The following is an 8,570-nucleotide window of genomic DNA, read 5'->3' on the forward strand; positions in this document are numbered from 1 at the left end:
GGGCGATTGGATTAGTCATTGTGCCATTGTCGTTCAGCAAAATATCATGCGTGAAGTACTTCCTTATTAGCAATACCTAATTTCCTTCCTAATTATTGCAATTGCGCAAGATACCTATTCTATCATGCTGATGTTTGGCTGCTAGACAGCTCAAATAATACTCGGGGCACGTTACTGACATAGCCAGGATATCCTGCGTTGTTAACGGAAATCCGGCCAAACATAAAGGAAAAAAGATCACTATCTGCGTACCGGCCTTGTGGGGACTGTGAAGCGTGTGATGGTATATTTGTTTTCATTTTGATGAAGGAAAAAATGTCTTTGTCGTGATTGATCTATAATTTTTGCTTATTTTTTTGAACATAGTACAAACGTAGATGCTCATACATAAGTACATATATTCATCTCTATGTACGCATGCACACTCTATCTCTACGAGCACCTTCGAAAGACTGAGCCGACATATTATTTTAAAATTGTCGAAGTCGTCACATTCATAAATTTTGTTCAAGGAACAATGCATTATAAAATAACCAGAAGGACGATGCACTGTAGTGAAAAAGTCGAAGTCACCTATTATCCCTTTTTTAAACAGATTTTCACCTCGTAAGGAGGATGGTTGAAGTAACCGGAGAAAAGCATGGCAATCAGTCATGGGGATGCTCAAATTGGCCGGGGGAAGCATACCGAATAATATGATACTTCCTTTATTTACTTATACAAAACCACTATGGAAAAATACACTTTACATTTATATAAGGCCATCAACACTAATCGAGACAAAAGTTAATGATATTTTTTTGAACTAACAGTCTATTTTATACTTACATGCATGCAGTCATAATGACACATCAATCAACTTTCAATCCCTTCTTTGCATGCATGTATTGTACTATTAATGATACCACTAAACGAAAAGAAAAATGAGTTTATAAGGCAAGACATTAAATTTTATCTTGATATTTATAATATGAGTTTGTGGTCTTATATATAAAAATGGAGGGAGTATACAGATTGATGAGGCAACACCACCCGGCACCAGGATGACCGCGCAATGTTGCTATGCAACTAGTGGTTGGGGCGCACCACTGGTGCGCCTCACGAGGGGAAGTTGGGGCGGTGCCAGGTGGGATGCGCTCCTTCCACTGTCCTCTTTATACTATGAACTAAAACTCTTTATACTATGCACTGTCATTGTCATATTTGTTCTCCACCAACAAAAACACAATAATACAACGGAAATGTTAACGCCCACACGTGTGTGCGCTTGCACATCGCCCACACGCCTTCATCACCACTCATTTTGCCACGTATGAATAGATGACATCAGCAGAATTTTTTTTGGTTTTCGGCTTAAAAATGTTGTATCTCCTAAATAAAAAAGCAAACTAAAAATCCGTTTTTACCATTAAATCCGTCTCGACGAGATCTTCAAAACTAGACCCATGTTGATATTTTTCGACGAATTTTTTTTGCCAGAAGTTGTCACTATGTTTACACTGCAGTTGCCATAGGGCTTAAACTAAAGTTGCCATGTGGCAATTTTAGTTTGTAGATCATGACAATTCTAGGATTTTGATGATGACAACTCCAGTACTTTGACCATAAAAATTATTTTTTGTATAAATCATGGCAATTTTACGTGCATGTATCATGGCAATTTTAGTTTATGGTTCATGGCAAGTCTAGTTTCTTAATTCCCCGTTTTATAAATGTCAAAATTTACATTTAAATGTAGAAGAAAAAAACTGAAACATATCATGGCAACTTCAATGTAAACATCATGGCAATTCATATGCAATAGACATGGCAATTTTTAATCCAAATTTTTTTTATCAAAACATATCAACATGGGATCTAGTTTCGAAGATCTCATCACGAGGGATTTAATGGTGAAAATGGATTTTCAATCGGATTTTTCATTTAAGAAATAAAACATTTAAAAAACTAAAAATTCAAAAAAATTCCTACATGCATGCATGCGATGACATGGTAATCTATTTACATTAAAGACGTGTGGTGCGTCTCCCTTTCTGCCACACGGTGGCAGTTAGTGCGACCCTAATACAAAGGTTTGGCTCAGCTAACTCACCCACTTAACTCGCACAAGCATCACATTCCATGACACAAGCACAACTATAACAACTTGTCACTTGCTCGGTGTTTGTTCACACCACCACCACCACTACCAATGGCACCCCACTGCATTTCGCTCTCCGTATCCGGTCCTTGATGGCAGTCTCCTGAGTAATTATTACAGCAGCATCAGTATGTCTCTTTGTCCTCAATTTCATGTTTGAGTACTCTGTTAAGATTCCAAGCAAATACTATACCATCACAAGGCAGTGCTCCGCGAACTTCTCCAAGAAGTTAGCCACCCAGCGATCCGCATTCGCAAGCCACTCTTCATGGTCTATCCCAGCCGTCTTTGCAACCATTTGCAACTACATAGCACACAAGGATCTCAACACAACTGATAATCATCAGGCCTAGATCTGTAGATTGCTCGCAAGTATGATTTGCACTGAGAACCTCCATGGCTTGTTGCCTCTTCTTGTTGTACCTTCACAGTCTCGCTGAAGTTTATTTATCTTCATATTCAGTTGCAATTGTTTGTCCTGAAAAGAAGACGACCAACACAAGTTATTACCTGGGCTGGGAGACCAAGCGAATAACATCACAATGTTCTTGAAAGACCAAAAAAAAATAAGCCATGTGCCAAGCTCTACTTATCGGATAAAAGGATTGGCTAAGTGTCATCAGAAACGTGGCTAACCTTAACATAGCTCACACCCGTATCTTTCCATGAGTAACCTCGTGCTAGATTGCTCATGACATACTGGTTGTAGTCCTTCACTATCATTTGGTTCCAGTCCTAGCACCGCTCCATCTATTGGTTCCAGGAAACCTGAAAAGTAAAAGAAAAAATATCAGGGACATTTGAGTCAACATGGAAAAGAAAGACTCATACAGAAAAACAACAAAAATGAGTAAACACACGTGCTATTATGGTCCATCTATCTCATCTCTAAAAGTGAAAGGGAAAGTGAGTTAGCATCTTTACAACAAGTTTACTTTATAGCACAAAAATTACATCATTATCATTTGCTTGCTAAAATAAATAGCAAGATCCAGTTTTAGATTTTTACCAACTGTTATTAATTTCATGAAAAAGAAAGCTTCTAGACGCAACTAATTGGATCATGAGCCTGACAATGTGAATCGATGACTAATAGTGGATGATCAACAAAGAAGCAATATATAAGGTAAGTGTCCAAAGATAAATAAGCTGAATGGTAGATTTATACCCATTCACCACATCTAGACGCAACCAACCATAACCTGATCATCTGTCAGTTCCATACCATCCTTCCTGCCTGAAAAAATTGTTTCCTCGGTCAGGGCACATACAGTAACTTGAATAAGAGATTCAAGGCTAACCTGGAACAGGTTGTAGCAGTATAGACAATGTGTTACTGTGTACACATTACTTGTGCAAACAGACACGATTCAAGAAATAAAAGAGAACATAGTACTTGTGCATTGCAGAACTGAACATGACGTGAACTTGCTTGCATGAATGCTACTGTTTAAAACAGAACACATACTACATCTTCTAGCAGCAAGGTGGAAAGGGCAAGAGGATCAAAGGGGGCGAGGGTGCATACGGCATGCCTTGTAGGTGGCACGGCGTGGTCCAAGCAGTCGACCAGCGCCGAGTCGTCCCACAGCTCGCCGCGCATCCCCATCTCCACTCTGGTAGTTCTCATGGCTTCCTCCTCGTACATGTTGTGCCTTTCCAAGAATGACGAGAACGGAAAACAAAATGTGCCTCCACTCCAGTAATACCCGCCACCGCCACAAGCCAAGCTAGAGGTACACATGCATGAAAGAAGAAGAAATCAGGTGGTTAAGGAGCTCACCAATATCCGGAAAAAATCCATGGGAGGGACAGGGAAAAAGAAAGAATGGACGGATTTGATCTCACCTTGTCTTCTCGCTTGGGAGCGGCAGCGGCCAAGGAGTCAGGACGACGATGACAGCGCCGTGGACTGCTCCGCATCGGGAGAGGAGTTTTCCAGGCTTGTGTTCCCATACAGCACATGCCATTCTGTCAACTCAAATGATTAGATACCACAGCACATGTATCCAGCCAGCCAAGGAACCAAAAGTGGACTCAGATTAGTCGGCAATTTCCACACAACCACCGCCCCATGTTCTTAATATTAAGGCTAGTCCAGTAAAAATAAGATTAAGGCTGATCTAATGAGGCTCAAACTCAAGAACTTAGTGCTGCGTACGTACCTGGAGGCATGCCATGGACAGGATGGAGAAGCCGATGACCTTGTGCACGACGATGTTCTTGAGCCTGTCCCCGTTGAGGCCGAAGTCGAGGACGACCGCCGTGATGCCGATGAGGAAGCCGAGTCCCTAGTTGGATGTTGGGAATGTCCAAACATGAAGTCCCTTTTCGCCTATTATTAGTAAATGAGCAATTCAAAATGTTTGAAGCAATTTTATGCGAAATACATATTATTTGAAAACCCTTTTGATTACAATACAGATATGTAGTTGTGCTATTGGTCGCTGAAGAGTACAGTATGTCGAAGTTCTCCACAGGGATTTAAGTACAAATGCAATGCAATTTCCTAAAGCCAAGCTACTCTGAAACAGGGTGAAAGATCTCTCCTACAAATGCAAAACTATTTCTGTAGCTAGTGGAATAAGCAACAAGGAAATTAAAGGCAAGCATAGGAAGATGCAGATCTTGCAATTTCTCAGCCAATCGAAACAGAACTCTGACAAAACTGAAAAAATTTAAAATAAAACAGCAGTAGGTAAGGTTCAGAACAAGTGCATGTAGGAACACAATAAACATGACACTTTTTTTAAAACTATAACTGAATGAACAGATTGACCAAACAATTAGGAACTGGATTCACACAGTAGAAGGAAGTAAACAGAAGGTACAGTTAAACTAAAAAGAAAGGATTTCTACCAAAATTATGAGCGGCACTAACAGTAGTATGAACTGAATCAAAAGAGGAGAAGCAAATGTTCAGAAAATTCAGACAGAGCAGCAGAGGTTACAGGAATTCAGTTTTGAGTAAGATTACAGGGATAGAAGGGAACTACGTTACAGGATTTGTAGGCAAGAAAAGGGAGATTCAGACTCAATCGACACTCAAGCAACGACAGGTAGAAGGGACGTGTGTTCTTCTTTCGTTGTCTCCTTTATGTCATCCCGTCTTCCCTCTCGGTCCAACCACATCCCTCTCAATCCTTCATTTCCCTCTCTATTTCTACCTGCCTCCCAGAGAGAGGGAGATTGGATGATATGCCCCACTTTACTTGGGCATTAGATGATTTGCCCCACTTTACATAGGATTAGAACATTTGCCCCATTTTTATTTTACTCTTGATGATTTGCCCTTTTCAATTACTGTAATCATTTTCGAATTTCTATCCCTTTTCTCTTCATGCAAAAAGGCACAGTTGCCCCTGTGGCTAATTTACAATTTGATACCGTACAAATCTTTTCTCTTTACAAGGCCCTGTCCAACCGAAGCAACTAATTAACAGGGAACAAATCATATCTACTTTCTTTACATGGCTTTACCCAACGGAACCAGGTACTCACAAATCATAGATTGATTCTGTTGCTTGAGGCAGATCCACCGCCGGCCACCTAGCCATCAACTCCATGATTGAAGCAGTACGAGCTGCTATGGTAATTAGTACTATTAACACTGTCCCCCAGCCATGGCTATTACCGGCAACGCAATGAGATCACAAACAAAAAAATTGTAAATCCATGAATCACTGGAAGAACTTAGTTTTTACCAGCAACGAGCGCACCATCTGCAGCTCCGAGTTGCAGCGGAAGCTACGGGACCCGCCGGTCCTCCGAGCTGCAGCGGGAGCCGCCACGCCGGGCCGACGATCTGCAGCTGGAGCTGCCGCGCTGGGCCGCTGCTGCAAAGATGGGGCCAAGGTGCCCTCGTCGGCCTCCTCCAGTAGCTTCCTCTGGTGAGGCGGCCGTCGTCCGGGGGCACGGCCTCTGGGTTCCTGCCCTGGAGGTAGTACTGCTTGGCGACGCCCTTGCCGCCCGACGACCAGCCGACCCTGGCGCTGCTACCGACCATACCCCCCTTGCCCGAGAACCCGACCGGCGGATCAGCAGGGGAGGGGCACCGCCCACCGCGCCTTTGCGGTCTTGCTGCCAAGGGGCGGCGGCGGAGAAGATGGGGAGGAGAGGCAACGAGAGGGAGGAAGGTCGCGTTGCCTGGGTGGGAAGGGAAAGGAAAGAAAAGGATTTTTTTTTCTCCACCACTAGAACTGGGGGAGGTGTTATCTGCGGCCTGCGGAAGATGTGAACCGGCGACCAGTCTCGTGGGAGCAACGCTCACTGACGTCGGGCCCAGCAACAGATGCAGAGACAAACAGGCAGCATCGCCAATTGACAACTCGAGAGAAAGAAGCCAAACGGATCGCTTTGCTTCTCGCCTCCGTCGCTTTCGCCTTTTCAATGGTCATCAATCGCCTCGTCCTTCGAACTGACCATCCAACACTTCCATTGGCCAACCACACGCGCTGACCTAAGTCCTGAAAACAATGCAACGCTCTCATTGGACGACGCGCATAAGCAACGCCCTGCCGACGTGGAGTACGTGAGGGAGCACCCATGATGCACATCTTATTGTTTTGGATTAGCCTGGAGCAGGGAACACAGATAGATTGGAGACATCAAGTTTCGTGGCAGAACAATTTTAGTTTGGGTAGGCGACAATCTCCGACCTGCAGTTGCGATGCCACGGTAGAGACGGATCAAAGGTCCTCGGCGCCGGCACGGCACCAGTGAAGCAGCTGCAACTACTAGGTAGGAGTACAAGTTGTCGGCTATCGGCGGCTTTTTAAATAACCATTGTAGAGTATCGTCGTTTCCAGTGTTGACGGCGATGGGCACGTCCATTCCATTGTCGCAACCTCCTTCGTTTCATCCTTCGCCACTGAATAAATGTTCGTTGCTGTCATACATGTCGTGCCAAACCAACCCATAAATGTTCGTTTCATCCTCCGGAGTCTCCCAAGCAATTAATGGCCAGGCGATGGCTCACGTCGGACGCCAGCGCGCCCTCTCCGGCGCAGCATTCCGGGTGGGACGTGAACCGGTCGGCCGTCAAGGTTGCCATCGTCGGCAACGTGGTCGTCGTGCTGCTCTTCTTCGTCGCCATCGTTTGGCGCCTCTTCTTCTCGGGGAGAGCTCAAGAAGGCGCCGCGGCTCCCGGCGGCGGTGGGGCGGTCATTGCGCCCTCCTCCGGGGAGAGCTCGCCGTGCGCGTCGCCTCGGGCTAAAGGGCTCAGGAAGGAGGACCTCATGTCGTTGCCGGTGTACGTCCACCGCGCGTCCGTTGAGGACGGCGGCAAGGTGGAGTGCGCGGTGTGCATCTGCGAGCTCAGAGACGGCGACATCGGCCGGCGCCTGCCGAGGTGCGGGCACCGCTTCCACTCCGAGTGTGTCGACAGGTGGTTCCGCTCACACGCTACGTGTCCACTCTGCCGCGCTCTTGTGGCAGACGGCGGCTGATCCGGTGAGGTCCGGTGAGGTCCACCTCATGTTAACCTTTTGATTTTGATTAAGCCAATGTCGTTCGCTATACCACTTCCCTCTTGACGTGTATCCACAAGCACATACTCGACATTCAGGGTGCAGATTCTCATCTCAGAAAGAAAGAAAGACGATTCACGGTTCAGGCCCATCCCAACACATGAACTCCCGATAGATGAAGGGCCAGTTCTTTTCGCGTAAGATTTTACAAAATTAAAATTCTGAAAAACTCTCCACAGAATCCGCTTCTAAGAGAAACTGTCGTTCAACTCCCTCGCGAAAAAAAAACTGCCATTCAACTTTTTTCCGGGATAGCAGATCGTGGTACGAGTTTTTTTTGTCACTGAAACTCTTTGCTATACTACCTCTTTTTTTAGGGAAAATCATGCCGCTTTATTTAAACAAAACTAGCAATCTTGTCTGCAATTACATCCAAAATAAAGTCTGGTGGTGAGCCTACCCAAATCTCCAACCGATTATCTCCTACACCTACTCTAGCAAGCTTATGACTCAAATTGTGCGGATGACTCATTGATCTTAATGAAGGCAAACCAACATAATGCGGAAAACCTGAAATCAGCACTAGATTCATATTGTGCGGCATCGGGACAGCTGGTAAGCGTTGAAAAATCCAGTATTTTCTTCAGCCCTAATACAAAGGTAGAGATCAAAGAATAATTGTGTATAACATTAAATATAATAAAGAGGCTCTCACTGATAAATATTTGGGCTTACCAGCAAATGTGGGTGTTGATAAAACATACCGTTTTAGTTTCTGATTGAACGTATTGTTAAGAGAATTAGTGGTTGAAAGGAAAAATTACTATCTGCCAGGGGGAAGGAGATCCTATTAAAGGCGGTGATCCAAGCCATACCTACCTATGCATTGTTGGTCTTTAAAATTCCTAAAAAAACTGTAAAGGAATCATTGACGCGATGGCGCATTTCTGGTGAGGAGACGA

At 44.5% G+C, this 8,570-nt stretch overlaps 2 protein-coding genes across 14 annotated transcripts; one reads left to right on the forward strand and one right to left on the reverse strand.

The window, feature by feature from the left end:
• Positions 1 to 1,985: 1,985 nt before the first annotated feature.
• Positions 1,986 to 6,334, reverse strand: LOC123085817 (uncharacterized). Of its 13 annotated transcripts, none has more exons than XR_006439935.1 (9): positions 5,845 to 6,334; positions 4,306 to 4,431; positions 3,989 to 4,111; positions 3,676 to 3,870; positions 3,309 to 3,377; positions 2,777 to 2,908; positions 2,564 to 2,618; positions 2,334 to 2,444; positions 1,986 to 2,243 (listed from the first exon to the last, which is right to left on the reverse strand). XR_006439935.1 is itself a non-coding variant. In XM_044507527.1 (6 exons), exons 1-5 carry the CDS (start codon positions 6,144 to 6,146, stop codon positions 3,354 to 3,356), a joined length of 777 nt encoding a protein of 258 aa, XP_044363462.1. In that variant the 5' UTR covers positions 6,147 to 6,331; the 3' UTR covers positions 2,776 to 2,908; positions 3,309 to 3,353. The 13 variants fall into 13 exon arrangements, 1 of the variants encoding a protein (XP_044363462.1); XR_006439934.1 differs by having other exon boundaries at positions 2,533 to 2,618; XR_006439933.1 differs by having other exon boundaries at positions 3,669 to 3,870; positions 5,845 to 6,331.
• Positions 6,335 to 7,070: 736 nt separating this feature from the next.
• LOC123081931 (E3 ubiquitin-protein ligase EL5) lies at positions 7,071 to 7,659 on the forward strand. Its single transcript, XM_044504431.1, has one exon. The coding sequence runs from the start codon at positions 7,099 to 7,101 to the stop codon at positions 7,585 to 7,587; it is 489 nt and encodes a 162-aa protein (XP_044360366.1). The 5' UTR covers positions 7,071 to 7,098; the 3' UTR covers positions 7,588 to 7,659.
• Positions 7,660 to 8,570: the final 911 nt, after the last annotated feature.

The sequence above is a fragment of the Triticum aestivum genome, chromosome 4A (genome assembly GCF_018294505.1).
Source record: "Triticum aestivum cultivar Chinese Spring chromosome 4A, IWGSC CS RefSeq v2.1, whole genome shotgun sequence".
Classification (NCBI taxonomy): Eukaryota; Viridiplantae; Streptophyta; class Magnoliopsida; order Poales; family Poaceae; genus Triticum; species Triticum aestivum.

Coding starts and splice junctions, on each gene's coding strand:
- LOC123085817 (XM_044507527.1), bottom strand. CDS start 6,146: ATGGTCGGTAGCAGCGCCAGGGTCGGCTGGTCGTCGGGCGGCAAGGGC. Junction 4,112..4,305: donor TGTCCATGGCATGCCTCCAG/GTACGTACGCAG, acceptor TTGAGTTGACAG/AATGGCATGTGCTGTATGGG. Junction 3,871..3,988: donor CTCCCAAGCGAGAAGACAAG/GTGAGATCAAAT, acceptor GTGTACCTCTAG/CTTGGCTTGTGGCGGTGGCG.
- LOC123081931 (XM_044504431.1), top strand. CDS start 7,099: ATGGCCAGGCGATGGCTCACGTCGGACGCCAGCGCGCCCTCTCCGGCG.